The sequence below is a fragment of the Hemibagrus wyckioides genome, linkage group LG17 (assembly GCF_019097595.1).
Source record: "Hemibagrus wyckioides isolate EC202008001 linkage group LG17, SWU_Hwy_1.0, whole genome shotgun sequence".
Lineage (NCBI taxonomy): Eukaryota > Metazoa > Chordata > Actinopteri > Siluriformes > Bagridae > Hemibagrus > Hemibagrus wyckioides.
The window spans coordinates 15285111-15305406 of record NC_080726.1 but is presented as its reverse complement, the minus strand read 5'-3'; the positions used below and the strand labels follow the sequence as shown (position 1 = coordinate 15305406).

Genomic DNA, 20296 nt, shown 5'->3' with positions numbered 1-20296 from the left:
AGTCTGGTAATGTTTTATTCCTTTTTCCAGTGGGACTGCTGTCTGGAAACAGAGAACTGAGATCTATTAAACAGCAGAATACCCAAGATGATGCCTGATTAAGCCTATAAAAAACTAACCCTTCTATACCACACTGTTTCCTTGTGGTATTTCTGCTTTAATTCATTTGAAAGCCGTTTATATAAATAGTTCCTGGGAATCAGATTAAATTCTGATGATGCCTTTTTACTTACTTACTACTATTTTTTAAAAAGAATATGAAAAATGTTTTTCTACAGAAATATTACGCATTGTGGGCACTTTGGAGAATAAATTAAAAATACTGGTCCACAGGGTAGCTTTTTTAAATAAGAGTCCTTCTTTAATAAGAACAGCCTCTGGTAGTCTTCTTTACTGCTTTGTTTTATCTGTCTTTTTGTAAAACTCCTTAGACCAATTGATTTAAATGCTTCAGTTGTAGCTAAGATCTGTTTGTTTTACTGTACTGTATAACAGTTGGACAAGATAATGATTATTTGCTGTACAATTTATGCAGCGCATAAGTACTCACATTTCTTACTAGTTCTTTAATGTTTAAGACTTTAATATAATTGAAGTAAGAAATAACAGTAAAAATCGTTCTCTTCTAAAGCCGTTCATTAGCATGGACACGGACTGTGCGTAGCATTACCTTTCAGAACGGACCATTAACACAGAACATGTGTCATCCATCACATCTACAGCATACTGCTTGCATCAGGAGATGCACAGTGTTTTTTTTATTTAAATAAACAAATACATAAAAACAAATGAGTTATTATATACGACATGGAAGGGTACGGTATGGTGGGCAAGAAGAGCAAAACAAATCCAAAAAAACAAGGACAAATCAGACAAATCAGAAAAGGTAGGAATAGTTTGCGGATAGAATTCTTACCGCTGATTGGACGAGACATCTGTCACTCAAGAGATACAGGAGTACAGCAGGCTGCAGCCTTAGAAAGTTGATTGGTGTTTCTGTATATGTATGCAGCTCTGCTCTTATAATGCTCCTGACATCATTTAATCTTGAATAGTTTGGTGTGGGAAACATTCCTGCGTTCTTTAGCTGTGTTTTTAGACATCGTAAACTAATCTTTATGCCATGACATGCTATCAATATATCTAAAATCACTGCATCCTCAAAGTAGCATTGAATGAATTCCATTTTCTTATAAATATAAATATATGTTTGTTATTTTCTTAGATTCAAAGTACGACAAAAAAAAGGTTTAAAGTGAATGCAGAACTCCACACATGTACGAGAAATAAAGACAGATACACAATTTTCTACTTCTTGTGTATCTTCAGTGACAGATGGGTCATCCAATCAGCAGTAAGAATTGCTTTCGCAAATTATACCTACCTTTTCCTCTTTGTCTGAATCGTTGTTATGTTTTCAGATCTGTTATTATGTTTTGCACTTCTCGGCCAGGGGATGCAAATAACTGGACACAGAAATGAAATCTCATAGTTACTAATATTCTATTCATACAAAAACACATCTAAAAGTGAAAGCAGAGAAATAACAGTCGCAGACTGAGCACATCAATTGTTCTCTACCGAATGTGAAAAGCTATATTCAGAGCTGTCACAGAAACATTCATTCTATTACACTTTCCACTGGCAAATCTGTGATAGCAGACATAAGAGATAGCACAGGAAGAGTTTGTTTCTGAACCATGTCAAACGCCAGATTCTCATCTGATGTGTTTATCAATGGAATCGAAAGCTCGTGGGTCATGAAATACAATTATCCACTTTATTAGGAACACCTTTACACATACTCCTTCATGTAATTATCCGATCAGCCTATTATGTGGCAGCAACGCAAATGCTGATCAGGTAATTTTTGCAGTATATATCAGAATAGCAGAAATAATGTGATCTCAGTAGCTGGGATTGTGGCACGGTTGTTGATGCCAGACAGGCTGGTTTGAGTATTTCAAAAACTGATGATCTCCTGGGATTTTCATGCCCAACAGTTTACATGGAATGATATGAAAAACTAACACAAAAAGCATCCAGTGAGCAGGAGTGCAGTGGGCAGAACCACCTCACTGATGAGACAGATCAGAGGAGAACAGTCAGACTGGTTAGAGAAATAAACAGTCTTTACAATCACAGTGATACGAAAAGCATCTCTGAACACATAACATGTCCAACATTGAGGTGGATGAGCTATAGCAGCATAAAACCTCATCAGGTTGCGTTCAAGAACTCATCAAAACTGAAAAAAGACAATGTTTTGTTTTATCTTTCTATTTAACAAGCAAGAGAAATAGAGTGTTCCTAATAAAATGGCCAGTGAGTGAATATGGCACTATATTTATATAGTGTAATATAAACATCCTGAGGTTTAAAAAATATTGTTCTGATACCTCTGTTACATATTCAGTCAGAATTACTTGCTTCAGACAGGGATTTCGATCGATTAATTTAAAGTGATCTTTTTATTTATTTTTTTATTCAATATGAATGTTTTAATATTTATTGACAATTAAATTGGGATTGAGATTAATGTAGTCTGTCTAATTGTTATTGATTATTGCTTAATTACACATCATTGTGCATTATCCTACAACAAATGTGTACATATTATACACATTTTATGTTTTATCACATTTCACAATAACATTATTACATCTAAATTCATTGCTAAAATTCCTTGTGATATTTTTGAACCTTGGAATTATGTTCATTGTTCATGATAGATATATCACATTTTGTCAAAATTACTCCTGTGCCTACAAACAAAATGTTAGCAATATATTTCAATAAATTTATGTCCAGCAAGCCTGTGCTAAAAACAAATAAAGCAATGATAGAACTTGCATAATAAATTAAAAGAATAATGAAGTTGAATAATAAATACTTGTCTAGGGGGCTTAAGTAAAAAAAAAAGGTAATTAGTTTCTAAACATGTATATAATATGTTTTGAATTATTCATAAGACTGGTGTGAGTGATGAATAATAGCATAAAGACTACAGCCATACAAATAAAAAACTAATCTTTGTCTCACAGTCATTATCCCTCAGCACCTGAACTCAGCACACCTATATGCACTCCATCAGAAACAGGGTCAAACCCACAGCAGAATTAAGGCTTAGACTGTAAATGTGCATGGACTAGCAGTAATGGTGTGCTGTGAGAGGGGTCAGCAGGGGGAAGTGGCGTGTGAGAGGTGTGTGGGGGTTAGCTGGACTTTAGGGGCTTAAAAGCAGCAAGGCCAGGGCAAAGGACAGACCTTCGCTAATACCAGCCCTAAATTGTCTCCTGTTCCAGAAGCTCACTCATCAATGCTAGAGAGTAAGGGGTGATGAGGTCAAGAGGAGGAGGAATGGAGGAGTTAAGCTGAGTAGGAGAAAAACAAGTTGGGGTGGGGGGTGGATTGAGAGAGAGTCAGTGTCAGATATGGCTGTGTATGGACACGAATGCTAAAACCATTTTGCCAGAATTTCACATCAAGCTACATGCTGGAGGACCGAGTCTGGATTGAACGGCATCACCGGCAGTATGCTTAAACGAATATGTATATGTAAATGTGCATTTGCTTTTCTTAATAGTTCACAAAAGGGAAATGATTAGTTCCTCACAGGTCAAAATGACCAAAAACAGAATCTCTGGAATATGTTCATGATATTTGGCAAGAACATGAAAAGAAAATCATCATTTCTGACTCAAATATAACCAGGTAAAAGTCTGTGATTTGAAATGTTTATGTCGTTTTGTGTCAGTTGTAATGAGTAGCTTATGCACGTGCCATGTAGCCCTATAAATACTGCCCTCCGGAAAAGATGTTTTCTGTAAGAGGTTCGTTTCAAACATTGTTAAACAGAAAAACAGCCAGTGTGATAGACAGGATCGGCACTGGATCTAAAGGCTTAAATCCTTGCGAGTACAGAAAGAGGAAGTGAAGCTCTTAGACATCTTTTTATTTACTCCAACTGTCAAGACCACGGCCCTGAGTCATACTGAGGAGATTTGTACTTCCCGAGCGTGGAGAGAGCTCCTGGAGATAGAGAGATAGAGACAGCCTCCTACACAAACACACATAGTCAGGACTGTGCAGGTAGCTCACACTTCCTGCCCTTCTTAAAGATCCCTTCTAAACACATACGTTTAACTAAAACATTTTCTTCCTTTGTTTCTATGGAGCTTTTTTTTTCTCCAACGGTAACACCGAAGCATCTCTCACACACGCTTTCACACAGAGATGCCGTGTGTCAGTATTATTTTGAATGGACTAGTAAGAATTTGAGATGTGAGATGCGTAGGAGGCTGTTAATTATGTGTGAATGAGTGAAGTAGCCTCCTCAATATCTCTGAAATATGCCGAGAAAAAAATACAGATGTCCGACATGCTGTATAATAGGAAACAGGAAAATATCCTCCGTGAAGGAGGACATAGTGTTACCTTCTTTACAATTATTCTCAGTGATGGTCAGCTGCTGCTGTTCCAGTTAGTAATGAAACGTAATGAAGAGTGCAGATATAGGAAAATACCAGACTGAAGTTAATTATTTTCACAGCACATGCCAAAGACTTAGAAGACAGCCATTTGCCAACAATCCCAGTTTATTGTAAACGTTTATTGTAAACGTTTTTAATTAGACATATGCAGAGATTATGCAGAGCTCTGCCATACAAGAGCTGTTACTGTAGAAACTCTAACATATTAGAAGAAGCACATTAATATGAATATTTTTATGTTTTAATGCTATTCATAGAAGAACAATAATAATAATAATTATTATTATTAATACACCTTCTTTTAAATAAGCTGTTATAATAGTAATGCTAATGCATTAGAACAAGCACATTCATATTATTATTATTGTTATTATTGTTAATGTTATTATTATTATTATTAGTATTATTATCATTGTACTATTTGAATTATAGCCAGCACTACTGTCGGAGCCGGACTATCAGACACCTAACTAACCGACAGCATCTGACCAATCAGATTCAGAATTTAGCCGCAATTAAACATTTAAAACGATGCATCGTGCAGACTTGCAGCAAAAACTCCAAAAGGCTGCCAAAGAAAAATATTCAAACCTTAAATATTTTTTTCACTTTCTCTTGACTTTCCTTTAAGGGTCTTAAGAGTCTCTCTCTCTCTCTCTCTCTCTTTATTTTGTATGAATCCTTGTGGCCTTTCACTAATTGATTAAAACCTGCCCACTCAAGGAAGGCCAGCCGACAATTTCCTGTCTGCAGAAATCCAAGAGCAAACCTCATTACAGCCATTCACCAATTTCATCATCACAATTTCCCATCAACCTATACAGCCTGAATGATGACATAAAATATACTGTGCAATCATATAATTGAGTAGAATGCTAGAAATATGTGTCACACCTCAAATTGAAGGTTCAGCTTATTTAAAGGGGTATATTATAGTATAGTATTAGTATAGTGCAGCATGAATTGGTGCCATGCACAATAATTGCTACGGTGCAAGCTGAACCTTTTGTCTGGTTTGATTTTTCTCTGCTCTTACAGAATAAGGCTTCAAAAGAAGCAGCATTTTGTCACAGATGAGCCTTTTTTTTTTTTTTTACATTATCTAAGGCTCTATTCAGTGCTGCAGGTTTTGGAATGATGGCCGTGCGCTTCAAAGGCCCAGGGTCACCTCATTTCCCTACACTCATTCTCTTCCACTCAAAGCACTGGCAAAAAAAAAAAAAAACCCACTCACAAATGATGTCCTTTTTTCTATCAAGGGATCCTTTCAGCAATACTGTAAGTGACAGTGAATGCTTTGTCTCATCTTCCCAGGGTTACAAGGACATGGCTCATAAGGGGACCCACTATACAGGTGAGTACAAAGGGGAATTACTTAGTGGCAGCTACATAATTTATTTAAGCGTTCCCCGTGCTAGTGCTCAGCTAGAGAACTCTGAAGAACTCAGAGATGGTCAGAGAGAAACAAAACCATAAGAAAGGTATGAAACATTTAATGAAAAGCAGTGAGTCAGTCCTGCAAGGGCAGACAGAGATGTACAGTACATCGGCAAGCATACTCTCGATTTTTTTTTTTTCTTTTAACACAAAGGCTCTTTCCTTTCTTTTGCTCCAACACACATGAAAATATAGCGCATCCTTAATATTAAGGCATGTCTTTTACACATTCGCTTATAAAGAGTTAGGAGGTTTTTCCACCGCAAATCATGTTTTTTATCTGAACGGTGAAGTCAGATCTTCACCGAGCCCTCTGCATCGTTGTGTGTGTGTGTGTTTGTTTTGTGGCTAAAGGCTTAGTTAATTAGCTAACTACATCCAATTAATCCTGAAATCCAGCAGAGAGTAGACAACACTGCACTGCTCTATTCCCCTTCTGCTGCACACCTGCTGGACCTGAGGGCTTTATCCAGGCTCAAAACCAAATACAATTTATTGATAACTGGACTATAATAATGGAAGGATAAACATAATTTTATCAGTACCGATGAATTTTGACAGCAGCCATCCAACAGACACCATTATTAAGAGCAACTTACATTTTACTCATTGACACACCAGAGCAGCTGAAGGTTAAAGGCCTTGCTCAAGAGCTCAACAATGGCAGATTGGTGGTCACTGGATTTCATGTGCAAAAGTGTAAGATATTTTTTTTAAACAAGAAATTATTAAGGAATGAACTGTGTAGTCAATGTAATGAACTGTAGCTAGAATTGAATTTTTATGTAGTAATACAAACAGCGAAATATAACCGTGTTATTTTATTGATTATCAGCTCTCTTGGAAAACCAATCACATCAACTCAAATCAACTGTCCAGAAGTATCTGTATTTAAAGAGTGTCACTTGAATATCACTGATAAATTGATTTAGGCCCAATATATCATACATAAGCAGCTTTAAACAGCGTTACTGTTAAGGTGATTTGATCATTTATTTACACAAATAGTAAGAAAACTGTTGCAACAGCAGCAGAAATGGATGTGATGATGTAGATTTTGGGGCAATTTAATTAACATACCTCTAATTTTTTTTACATTCATTCATCAAATTGTAGATTTACATACACACACAAACACACACACACACACACTCATTATTCATTGAGGGAAAAAATCACACGTTTCCATTTACAAATTTTATGTTTGTATATGGATTCGGACAGTTTCTGGTTAGTTGATGGTTGAGGGGTCACAAGAATACATTCTCGGTACAAGGTCAAGTGACCACAGCACATTAAATTACACCAAAGGTCTTGACCGCTATAGAACAATGACCAGGTCTTCAAAAAAAAGTCCCCAATCTTCAAGGATCGTCTTCTGAGCTTTCCACTTGAGGGAGTATGAGCCATACAGCAGCACTCACTCCTGTCTGCAGATGCTTAACTGACTGAGCGGATTGTGTGCTGCACTGCAGTAGATTGGACTTGGCCAGGGTCACAGTGCAGAAATGGCTGCCGTTTGACGACAGACACATTGTTTAATGGAGGTTTCTCTATGGCCGGCTGGGAGGGACGAGGGGAAGGTGCTGGTCAATTTCCCCACAGGCTGAACTGCTGAGCTCCTACGCTTCCTCTGACTGCTCAGCACTGAGACTCTAAAACTGTCAGCCTACAACTCTGATCACACACCACGTAAACACCCCTAAAAACACTACATAGAACAACCTCAAAATGAATCCTATTCCTTCACAATGCAATGTCTAACTGTAAGAGGATTCTGAAATAAAGATAAACTAAAGCATGAATGGCTCTCTCACATCGTGAATCAAGAAGCAGGATTCTCATCATGCATGAAATATCCTGCTCACATCATTAATGTTAATATGACAGCAAGGAAGCAATCTCATTCAAAGCCATAATGTGGAAGAGAGACGGAAAGGGCGGCGGTGTGATGTATGGCTTCCCACAAAACTGAAATTATGTGACAGTGACGTACAAAAGGAATACAGCACCTGCCTTATTAGCACGCTTGAAACATTTTGTCCATGCACAGTGAGTCACAATGGGTTTGTCTGGTGTAATATTCACTGTAGCTCTATACTCACTCTGGTTATATACAGTAGCAATACACCTACTGTTTTCTATTTTTATCATAAATATAGTGGACAGTCCTATTTGTGAAAAAGTGTCACTGTTACTCTGAATTTTATATATATTGCGCAATTAACCCATACACACTGGAGGGGGGAAAAAAACAGAATCTGTACTAAAATTAAAGCATAAAATTAGTTATTTCGATTAGCTTTGACCTATTTTATGTCCTTGTTAACCCTATGCACCAAAAACGGGAGTATTTAAACAAAATTGCAGATTAACACTCCAGAATAAGAGTAGTGAAGCACTCATTATGTGTGTGCAGTAATGTGAGTCACTGTCAGCATGTACAGGATGCCGATGTGAGGTTTTGCCATCTACGCTACAGGAACATGAGTGGAACATGAATAGCGTAATGACTCTCTGTCACATGGTTATCATTTCCACCAGAAATAAATACAGCACTTCAGATGCTGAATCTACTGAATCTATTTTTTTCAAGAGGGACAGATTAATGATAGACAAAATAAAGTCAATCAATGCATAAAGACACACTGAAAATATATCAAATCCTGCCCATCTCACACACACACACACACACACACACACACTTGACTTTCCTTTTGCACTTTTATTTTTTCAATAAATCTTTTTTTATTTGTTTTTCAAGTTAACTTAAGTATACATTAATGCATTCATTCACTTCAATGTACAAATTTTTCCCCCATTACCCCACCCCTTAAAAACCCTCCCTGCTCACTTATGGTGCCATGTCTGTCTTCAAGTTCATGTTAGATAATCATTCTTATCGTCTTAACATATCTGGTCTATACAAAAAACAAAGAAAATGAGCAAGTATTCATGGAGGTAGAAGTTCAGTCAAATCCATTAATTCTACATAAGAAAACAAACACACACACAGTTTGATACATTGCCCTAACACACTGTATTGAGTACACTGCTCCCAGAAAACCGCCTTAGCACTTTACATCTGTGACTGGCTGTCAGACTGATACATTGCAGCCAGAACTGATCAATACAATTACACTGACAAATATGGAACACACACACACACATACACACACACACACACGCACACAGGTGACCTCTGACAACTCACTGCTGGACCACTTCTAATATCAACAAGGGTAGAGGTCAAGCACAGTCCTGGATTTCATTATGTATTGATCTCTTTATGTTTAAAAAGGGGTGAAGTAGGATAAATCAGTCTATTACAGAAAATTGGAAGAACACGGCTGATTTTATTAGTCCTTTTAAATATATTGAGTATCAGAGTTTTTTCACACTCAGTTTTACACAGAGGAAACCTCTAAAGCACAGGAAGAACATACACACACAAACTACACACACACACAAGGAGGTGGAAATCAAGTCCCCAACCCCAGAGGTATGAAAGAAACCTGCTAACCGATGATCCACTGTGTCGGCCCTATTTACAAATATAATGCAACATTTTTACTGTACCAAATATTCCATACACAAATAAGGAAAACAACTAGGGCATGAAAAGAGATTGAACATGAAAAATGCAGGGTAGTAAATAAGGAAAACAGGAATAGTGACTCCAGTATAAATACTATACATCAGTGTGTGACTGTAGGCAGTGTAGTCATGGTTCAACATTCAAGCCATAGGTTGCTGCTCAGAGAGTCAGGCGTTCAAGTCCAGCACCACCAAGCTGCCACTGTTGGACCCTTGAGCAAGGCTCTTAACCCTCTCTGCTGTATGATGGCTGACCCTACACTCTGACCCTAGCTTCCTAACAAGCTGGGAATGAAAAAAAAATTCACTGTGGATCAGGACAGTGAAATGTCTTTAATGTTTTTAACATGTTTCTTTATAGAGTCAATCAGTCTATTGAGAACTTGAGGATTTGAGAGGAATTGAGCATGATGTACAGTACGGGCTGATTTTGGATTTGTTGCAAGCTTTCACTGTGGCCTTTTCTATAGTTTGATTTAGTTTATTATACTATTTTTACTTAGCTAACTGACTTAAATTTTACATCCAACCTCCAAATCACTTTAGAATTTTGGTTTTGAATAGTTCCGAGTGTGACCGCTTCTTCTTTTCTGATATATCCATTTGGTTGGAGTCTCGTCGCTTGGTGGTGCACACTGCTGCTGGGGATGGCTCCACATGAATACCCTGTGACCCTCTGATCTGCTGTTTCGGGGGTCAGCTTTGCACTAAGGTCTTCATCAATGAACATTTAAAGACTTCGGCAGGAAGGAATTAGTGTTAAGTCTATAATGAACTTAGGAACTACGATGACCTATTAGTTCCTCGGCTCTTGGTTGCGCAATTCCACTTGAATTGTAACTGTTGAAGGAAGGACATTATCAACAGTTACATTATTTACTGTCCGGTGTCACACAAATGAAGATGGACTCCCTTCTGTGCCTGGTTCTGTCAAGGTTTCTTCCTCATATTATCTAAGCGAGTTTTTCCTTGCCACCATCGCCTCAGGCTTGTTCATTAGGCATAAATGTTACGAATAAATATTCATTTAATTTTAAACTTTGTAATTTTCATTTCTGGAAAACTGCTTTGAGACAATGTCCAATGTTTAAAAGCATTATACAAATAAATTCAATTGAAATGAAATTGAATCGAATATAATTCATTTTGAAACAAGTACAAAAATGTTTGCAAATTAGGCTACAGAAATACAAAGCACTGTTGGAAAAAGAAAACGACTGAAAGGGTATTTTTGAAGATTGTTCATGAAAGTTTCACATAGAGCGGCTATTTACTGTTCAAATACATGAAAAAGTGAGCCTGATAGTAACTAGTACTCGTTAGCATTCTGTGTAATGACTCATAAAAATAGGAACCCCACAGAAATGATATTCTAGTGGGTAATCAATAAAAATCGAATTGGATTGTGTGAAAACATAATGTACTTCAATCTCTAATTGAAATCCCATGTTCAATAGCAATAACGCATCAATACATGTCTATTGTCAATTGTTTGGAGACTAAACATCAGATGCAGCAAAAGAAAAGAACCCCTTCTTACAGAATAATAAGTACTGGCACCACATAGCTATAATGCATTTGGATTATGCGACCGGATTTCAAACACAAGGTAGAAAGCTTGGTGTGCAGCTGCTCCCTGTAGGTGGACAGTATCTGGCAAACCTTCAAACTTCAAGTCATTACACGAGTGATCAAAGTGCTGAGCAGCTGGCCTCCAATACAATGAGAAGTGAACAGCGTGGGTTGACAAACCTAATCAATGTGACTGCTTCACTCTGCTTCATTAAAAGCCTATAAGGAGCAGAACAGGGTGTATTGCACACTCTTAAGAGAGCTTTTTTCTGTGAAACAAAAAGCATCCTCAAACTAAAAAGAGTGCACGTGTATGTGCATATGCACATTCTTCCCATAGTGCATCCTGGTGCCATCACTTCCCCAGGTAAATGACACACACACACACACACAGAAATGATTCATCAGAGCCAGCCATTTTATTCCAGTGCTCCATGGTCCATTGTGATGCTCACATGCCCATTGTAGGTGCTTTCAGACAGTGGGCAGGGGTCAGCATGGGCACTCTGACCGGTCTGGAGCAACGCAACAAGCTGCAATGCACTCTGTGCACTCTGACACCTTTCTATCATAGCCTGCATGAACTTTCTCAGCAATTAGTGCTACAGTGGCTCTTCTGTGGGATCAGACCACACGCACGAGCATCAATGAGTCTACAGTGTCTCTGACCCTGTCACTGGAAAGTCTTCAGGACAAAGGACTTTGTAATTTCCAGTTTCTCAATAACATGACCTAGCTGCATTTTTTCGCCTCTTCTCTTCTCTTCTCTTTTTTGTATTGCACATCTGCAGAGGGGAAGTGGTTAAGGTTCTTGATGTTGATTGTTGGGGATCAGGGTTCAAGCCCCACTGTTAGGCAATTGAGCAAAGCCCTTAACCGTCCCTGCTCCAGGGGTGCTGTATCATAGCTGCCCCTATGCTCTCACCCCAATTTCCTCACCTAGGATATGTGAAGAAAAGAATTCCACTGTGCTTTAATGTATGTGTGGCGATAATAAAGGCTTCTAGAGTACCTGAGCCTGATATTACTATTAATGGCTGATTTTTATTAATAATAATTGCTATGTGTATGAGGTATAAAGCACTTCAGCACATGCTGTTATTGGACAGTGTTCACCTTCAGGGTCATAATGGAATGGAATATACAGAATTGGTAATGTAACTGATCATTTGCTCCATGAACTGTTTTCATTTCAGAAGAGTGCACTTTTGTTTCAGTGAGTGAGGCAGCCGAGGGAGGCTAGAGAAACAGCTCTGCTGCAGGTGGTCGTACAGTGCAAGCTCATTTTAAGCACCACATCTGCTCTGTCATAGACCTCTGCCTGTTAATGTGTCCTTACTAAGAGGCAATTAACACCATTGAGTCAACTTCAACTGGAGAAAAGCGTTGCTATTCTGAATGAAATCTTCTGCTGTTTACTGCGCAAAGAGAAAGCTCAAATAAAGCTTCCTGTAAAAAAAAAATTTTCCCCTTGAGGACATATAATTGGCTGGAGAAGTACTATAGCTGGTATTAAAAAAAATAACCATATTCCACAAATCAGAACATTTTAGCTGTTCAACACTGTAGCTTTCTTTGGGCAAACAGCTACGGCCTTCCGGAGAGAGTTTACTTCTTCGGCGTTCCCACCTTGTCGTTGATCTATGTTTGAAGAAAGGTAATGGTTTTATTGTGATTAATGCTGAAACCTTATAGCCACATTTGTCTTATTTTACCGTCTCCGAGTTCTCTGGTCCATCTATTTGCTGCTGAGCGCTGCATGCCATCCCCCCTGACAACTGTGTAAAGGTAAATAACGAGCAGGTCGACTCTTGCCGAAGGTACCTCATGCCAGCACCCCGGATCTGCATTATTCATCTTTATTACAGTGCTATCTGTGGCGCATAGGGAACTGACAACACCCGCCTCGCTCTCACACGCTCGGTTCATTAGCAACAGCTCTGGCAAACCCACAGCTCACCTTTAAGCAAATCGTTTACAGATCCAATGTCACTGTGGGCCTCATAAAGGCAGCTTTCATCTGCATGAAGATGTGAGGCTTAGAGTGCCCCTAATAATATGCATTGCATCTTTTAAAAGTATGAAGATTTTACTCCGCAGCTCTTCTGCATACTGAATATGCTTATCCTCCGGCTGGAATATCAAACCCAAATAAATGGCATGGGAATTCCATATGCAGCAAAACATAAAGAATGTTTTCATGAAAGTAATATGTGCTTAGATGAATATCTTTGACAGCTTTGTGTGCAGGGTCTGAGAGCCCAAGAGAATTCATATGTGAGAGAGGGCTGAATAATTTTAATAGCTCAAAATGCCTGACATTTTTCCCCCTAGAGTAGTGTTTCCCAAAACCCTCGTCCTGTATTACAGCCGCCCCCCATATTCTCTTCTGTTTGTCTCACTCTTACACATCTGATTGAAGTAATTATCTAATTAATAAGTCATTTATAGGTCAGTGTGGATATGTTAGCGCAAGGAAAACACTTATATATGTGCAGGCAGTGGGTACTCCAGCACCAGGGTTGTTAATTACAGTCCTGGATTTATATGTTGCTAGTTCTGTGGCTTGAAAACTCAAAGGCCCAACTAGATTTTAATATCATTAAATGCATTAATAATTTAGTTTAAACAGTTATTTTATTAACAATATAAAATGAGGCCAATTCCAAAACAATGAGAAAATCTAACATATTGTTATATAATATTTTTATGCTTCAATGCCACCAGTATTCTGGCTAAATATATCCGGTGTTATCGCTGAAGAAAATGCATTGGTCATCTCAAACAATGAGGATCTGGTTCTGTAAACCAAACATGTTCCTGGGGTGATTACCCACAGCGTCTCTTAGTGCTGAGCCGTATCGGGCTTCTGCTTGAGATGAAGCAGCTTCTAGATGGAAGCTGGCATTCCAAACAGCAAGAAGAAAGAATGGGCTGTCTGATGCTTAATCACTGCAGAAAACCCAGGACTCTGAATACCCCGCACACACCAGGCCCAATTAGCCAGGTGTATACAGCCTGCCAGTCCAGAAGAGGCAAGGGGCAGCTGATGCGCAGCACTAATGTTTGCTCTGCTCTGGCTGACCGATCAATACAGAGGCATGCCTAGCAGATGTGCAAGGTCTGCTGCAAGGGATTCAGGATCAGGCTGAGAAAGTGATAGCAATGTCTCAGAGATCATTAAAAGCAGCACAATGCCACTGTCTGGAATTTACATAGTGGTTTACAGTTTAATAGTAAAAGCTTCTTCTACTTCATTTTCCCTTCCTCGCCACAAGCTCTGTTGAGGCCATGTGTGGAGAGCTCATTGGTGTCAGAATGATTGGTCACGAGTGAGGGGAGGGTGAAGTGGAGGCACTCGGTGCATTATGAATCCAAGATATCATACCCAGTGAAGCGAGGCATAGGGCCCTTCCATCCTTTCATTCTTTATGGCTGACAGTAAGACCTGAACTCCACACAAAAGGCCTGCAGGATTTATGAGCAGTATGGATTACTGGCCCAAGCCAAATGGAGATAGCCAGAGGAATCGTGTGGTGGGGAGCAGCTGCTATCGAGGGAGATTGCCTCATTGATTTGTGATAAATACCTCCAACCACACTCTTTTCTATTTCTATCACTGCCACCTCTTCTCCATACAAGTGGAATGAAAGCTTGTATTTTAAAGCGTTGTGAGTCAGAGTGCTAACAGGACACCAATAATGCCATCCTCCAAGGACGAGCATGCTGACGTGGACCTTGGCACAAAGAGCAAATCTGGCTGTAATCAGCACCACCATGGTTATGAGAACAGACATCAATACTCAGGCCCAGCTGCATTGAGACAACCATGTGACCATCTGTCAGTTCAATATGACTATAACTACGTGGCATAATCAGAAACGCCAAATAAAGTGTGCTGCTTGTCAGAGCACAGACACTCCGGATGTTTACTGCTTCGCAAATACCACTGAATGAGTAAGGAGAATATATACATACTGACGGTTAAATTCTGTCACGAGCACGGACACAACAGGAGGGAAATAACATAGTGATTGACAGCCACCAAAGTAAAAAACATCCACGAATGCACAATTGGATCCGGTTATAGTTACTGTAGAATGTGGGGGAGTGTAGCCATGAGCTCTCTGGCACCCTGGCAGCACCTACAGTACAGCTGTAGAGTGACGCTTTCATCTTAGGGGTGTTACAATAACACTCATTTCCAAATGAGCCAGTTGGAAAAGAGGCTGTTCAAAACAATTAGTAGGGTATACAGGCTCTGAATAGTACTTGATTAGCCTGCTGAAATACAGCAGACATGCAAAAGACATGCATTTTCAATCACTGAAAATTATAAGGTAAAAAACTTGTGATCACAGAATTATATTAGAAAAGATTGCTTTACCATAACTAAACTTAACTGCCATTTTATCAGGTACACCTTCTTTATACCTACTCACTGACCCACCAACATTATAGTACAGTCTCTTTTCACCAATGATCCTTGATGTGACACTCATGTGGGTGGCGATGTTTTTGGACACATATGAACATACTTGCATCATTTTTCGTCCCTCTGACTATCCTTTCTGTCTGAATATCTGACTGCAGAGCACACAGCCTCTCAGCTGGCACTGTGCTTAGCATTAGATCGTAATTATAAATCTCAAAAAGCATCTCTATAGTAGTGTTCCTAATAAATGGCCCAATGAATGCTGCTTCAAATAAATCAGCAAATCCCTGTATTTTCCCATAGTGTTGACTGCATGACCTCAAAAGCAAACTGCTTTTGCTCTGCAGCAGACAGTCGGACAGAAAGGATAGTCAGAGGGACAAATGGAGCGAGTGTGTCGTCTTTCACATGGCCTCTCTTGTGAAAGTATTATTTGGATATAGAGTCCTGATTTAATTACAAGCCCAAGGTGAATATAAACTTAATGTCTGAGGCAAAGGCATTCTATATAAAAATATCTTCATGCACAACATACAATTAGTGCTGATAACAAACTATAGATTAATTGACATTATAAAGGAATCTCATTAGACTTGTAATACTAGTTATTCATTGCCCTGTAAAGCTCAATCAAACACACCCTTTATCAAATTGAAATTATATATAAAACAGGATGGTGTGCGCTGTGTGCTTATTTACCCGAAATTCAGTCCTCATACCACAGCAGTTTGCCAATAATATTTTTCTTTTTTTTTTAATAATTATCACACCATATTTTTATCCCTTTCTAGCTGCATTTAATACTGAGTAATATGTGGGAACTCACTTATATTATAACAGCAATAAACATTTATTTATAAAACATAAACCTCTATGTAGATGTGTCCAAAAACATTCATTTACAGCTTTCCCTCTGACACAGAGCTGAAACTGGCTGACTCATTTCAAAAATGCTGAAATAAAATCCTCAGCAAAAACTTCAACACACCAGTGATTGCACAGGCTATTTTTTTTTTTTTAATCCATTTATGTGAAGGGTTCACCATATAAGAACCTGTGTATGATGTTACTATAGAAATGAATCAACAGATTCCAGAGTTCAACAGCACAGTGCTATAAACTGTACTGTAGAATGTTATACTGTGCTATACGTGTGATTTAGGGGACTGAGGTTGCTGACTTATAGAGGGTGAAGAGGGAGCACATAAAGCAACCCTGCACCCTGACCCATGATTTCTACCACATTTCATAATAATCCTCGTTTTACAGTGTGTGTGTGTTTGTGTTTGTGTGTGTGTGTGTGTGTGGAGAGCCACGTGAGACTATAACATCCTAAATAATTGGAAGAAAATACAGACTATGGCATAACCAGGTCAAGTGCAGATATGCAGGCTAGACGGGAAAAAGTAGAGAGGAGCTTTTACAACGCACAGTATAATTAGATCCTGCGCATCATCAAGGTTTTATCAACCCACAGCCAATATCTATTTAAAACACAACACATTGTTCAAACAGGGAAAAAAATGTGTCTAGCTCACCTTTCCCCTGTGGCTCTGTGCACGTTTTTTTTCTCCTTAATGTAGTCTCCTGATGTCTGGCAGAGTACTTGATCATTGAGACATCTTCAGAGATTATCCACAAGGGAACTCTCAATAGATTTAAATGCATTTAAGACCTTATCACCCACAGTATCCAGGCAAAACTGGAGAAGGACATCGAGCATAGTACCACGGGGCTGAAAGTCCCCTTTAATGAAAATGAGTTATTAACATCAATAATCCAAAATAGGTACAAGTTTTAGCCTAATTATTTATTAATTGCTATTTTTAGAGATACAAAGTGTTTGCAGTAAACTGAAGGCAAGATTATTTTTTTAATGGTTTTACCCTATTTATCTATGAAAGAAGGTGTGGTTACACCTGTATTACATATATGTAATGATACAGGAGAGTGGGGATGTCAGATGTGGTCAGAGTGGGAGGTCATGAAGCACAGAGGCTCACTTATTAATCTCAGCTTTAATCAAGGGTTCAAACTCACAGGCTCTTAGCATACTGTAATGTCCACTGTGTTAAGGTATATTGTAGGGTTGAAAGGGTCAGCTGCTTCACACATTGCGTCTGGCATGACCTCTTTTGCCAAAGGAGACAAGGGCATAGATAAATTGGCGGTGGAATGAAAGAACTGACAAGCAGGGCAGCCGAGAGGGCTGATAGAGGCTGATGTGACCAGGGCACCACCTGGTGCTGGGGCTAATAGCTTAACCTCCGCAGGGCTGCTCTCAATAGGAACGGTCAGCATCAGAGGCAGGATCTGACCAACACCAGAGGGAAGCGATGTGTCAACCTCTTCTGACACTCCCATAATCACAGCAAAACCCTGGGGAGAGCTTGACTGGAACTGCTGTAGAGTTGCTCACTTCCAGGAAGAGACTAGAGCCCACGACAGTCAGGTACTCAGTGTACAGTACATACTCTATGCTTAAACCTGTGCCACTTCTGGCATCGTATGTACACCAGATCCTAGAAAATCACCCTATTGACCTTTCCCTGTTGTTTTAGAATTATGATGTTATCCCCAGTGTCATCCATTTGTGTTAGGTGGGACCTGCTTTTAGCTGCCTCTCACTGTAAGGTAAGGATTGATGGTGCATTAGTTGGAGTGCTTTTCAAGGTAAGAGGGAGGTAGAGTGCCTGAAGCCGCTGTGCACCACAATGAAGGTGACGGATCAGTGTACAATATTATAAATGGGCTATCCGGCTACTTTTTTTTTTCTTCACTTCACACATACACCAGTGTCACAACTGATCTGTTAAAGCGGCCTTAAAGGTCATAGGTTTCAGTCTGCTCTGGGCAAGTTTACTTAGAGGAACAGCCGAAGCAAGCAAACTATATCCTTTAACAAACTGAAAACCTCACCAAAGAAATTTCATTTGTGATAAATGTTTATATCTTTTCCTTTTAAACATAATTGCATGCAATGTTTTGCCCAGTATGAATGATTTTTGATGCAGGAGGAAGTGCCCTCAAAATATGCAGTAATCATTAGAGGATGTGTGTTCTTACAGGAGAAACATTTTTCTATGCCTGTTTTAGGGTTTTAAGCTTCGGTTTAAGTATAAATTATCACTGTTACATTTTCAATAAAACATCATTCAGAATGACAACTTCGAGGTTAAATAGTGGATACGTATGACTCCACAAATCTTGAGTACTAATATAATGAAATAATCTAAATAATCTATGCACAATTATGTATCCTAAATGGTACACACTGGCTCACTATAACATAATGTTATATGTTATTTTATATATATATATATATATATATATATATATATATATATATATATATATATATATATATATGTGTGTGTGTGTGTGTGTGTGTGTGTGTGTGCGTGTGATATAAAGTATAATTTGCAGCGTGCTTGTGTATATACAGGCTAATATTTACATCGGAAATATTTAGAATGATTCCTCATACATCTTTTAAATAATCATTTTTTGGATAAACTACTTAGATCAGAACAATCCATGAGGTGAAACTGTATAATATATAATTTAATTCAAGCCAATCTGAAATACTGAAGCTGCTAAAGCCTGTTGAATCTGTGTGACATCGCATCATTATTTCAACAAAAAAATGTTACAAAAGATGCTAGGAAAAACTTTTGTTGCCAGGACACAGCAGTACTCACAAGAACCTGTAATAAATACTACTTTTAGGCTATGAGGATAGAGCAAACATTATCAGGTTTAACTCACTATAATTAGGAAAGTCACATATATAGAGCTATGAACTAGAGCTATGTAGGCTTTTGTGTGTTTCTATGTGTTTGTGTGTGATATTCTTCTTCTCATGATCATGACGTGTGTGTGTGTGTGTGTGTGTCGGCATGTTAGTACCTACTCAGTACCTACTCAATCATCCTGGCATGTCATTGCAAATAAAGCACGCGCTAAAACATAGTGATCTTTTGTTTTCTCTCCATCATATTGAAACCATTCATCTGCTCCTCTGCTCCTGACAGGACAGATATCAGGTAACACCTGCGCTCCTGGATGATGTGATGTTTAATGTCTTACCTTTTCCCGGTGCGATCATCACTACCGTGATCAAGAGAAGCATCTTCGGTCTGTAAAACCCCTCCGCTCCCTTCATGCTTTGGTCTCCTTTTCCAGAGGACGGAGCGATGCGTCCTCGTGTTAAAACACTTTGCTCAAATAAACAGGCGCTGGTCTCTTCCCCTCAAACAAAACCCAAACACGCACACGCATGCACACCCGACCACGCGCACGCACACACACACACACACACACATACACACACACCCTCGCAGTGGGACCTCCGATCTCTCAAGCTGAGCTCTGAGCTGCTCGGATCTCTTAACTATAATAAAAGTAGAAGGAGCGGGGAATGATGAAATGTGTGCGCGCGCTAAGCCGCTTTGAGGCTGAGCGCCGCCGCCGTTTGGGCTCCTAGCGTTAGAAAGCGGAACGGCTTCAGCCGCGCGCCAACTTCGTACCGTACATAATCTAATAGTGCCCTCGTTTACGCGCCTCCAGTACTGCACCATACTGTACGCGCTCAGCTCTGAGGGGCTCCGTGTCCGTCACCGCATTCACAAATATATCCTATTTCATTATTTTTTTTACATTACCCAAAGCTACAGCCCAGAAAAAGTTTTAAATATTATTTACCACCTATGCTAATTGAGAGACAGCGAATGACCTGCAGTTTTAACGTAATATTTTTTTT

General features: G+C 39.0%; 1 protein-coding gene across 7 annotated transcripts in view; it reads right to left on the bottom strand.

Moving 5' to 3' along the window:
- Positions 1 to 20022, bottom strand: part of sez6b (seizure related 6 homolog b) — a 166916-nt gene extending 146894 nt beyond the window's left edge. For 5 of the 7 annotated variants that reach the window (XM_058414424.1, XM_058414425.1, XM_058414426.1 and 2 more), the window contains exon 1: positions 19624 to 20021. In XM_058414424.1, the coding sequence (XP_058270407.1) occupies positions 19624 to 19699 (76 nt within the window). In that variant the 5' untranslated portion in view covers positions 19700 to 20021. Of the gene's footprint in view, positions 1 to 19623 lie in introns of all 7 variants that reach the window. The other 2 variants (XM_058414427.1, XM_058414430.1) reach the window with 2 other exon arrangements.
- Between the last annotated feature and the right edge of the window lie 274 nt (positions 20023 to 20296).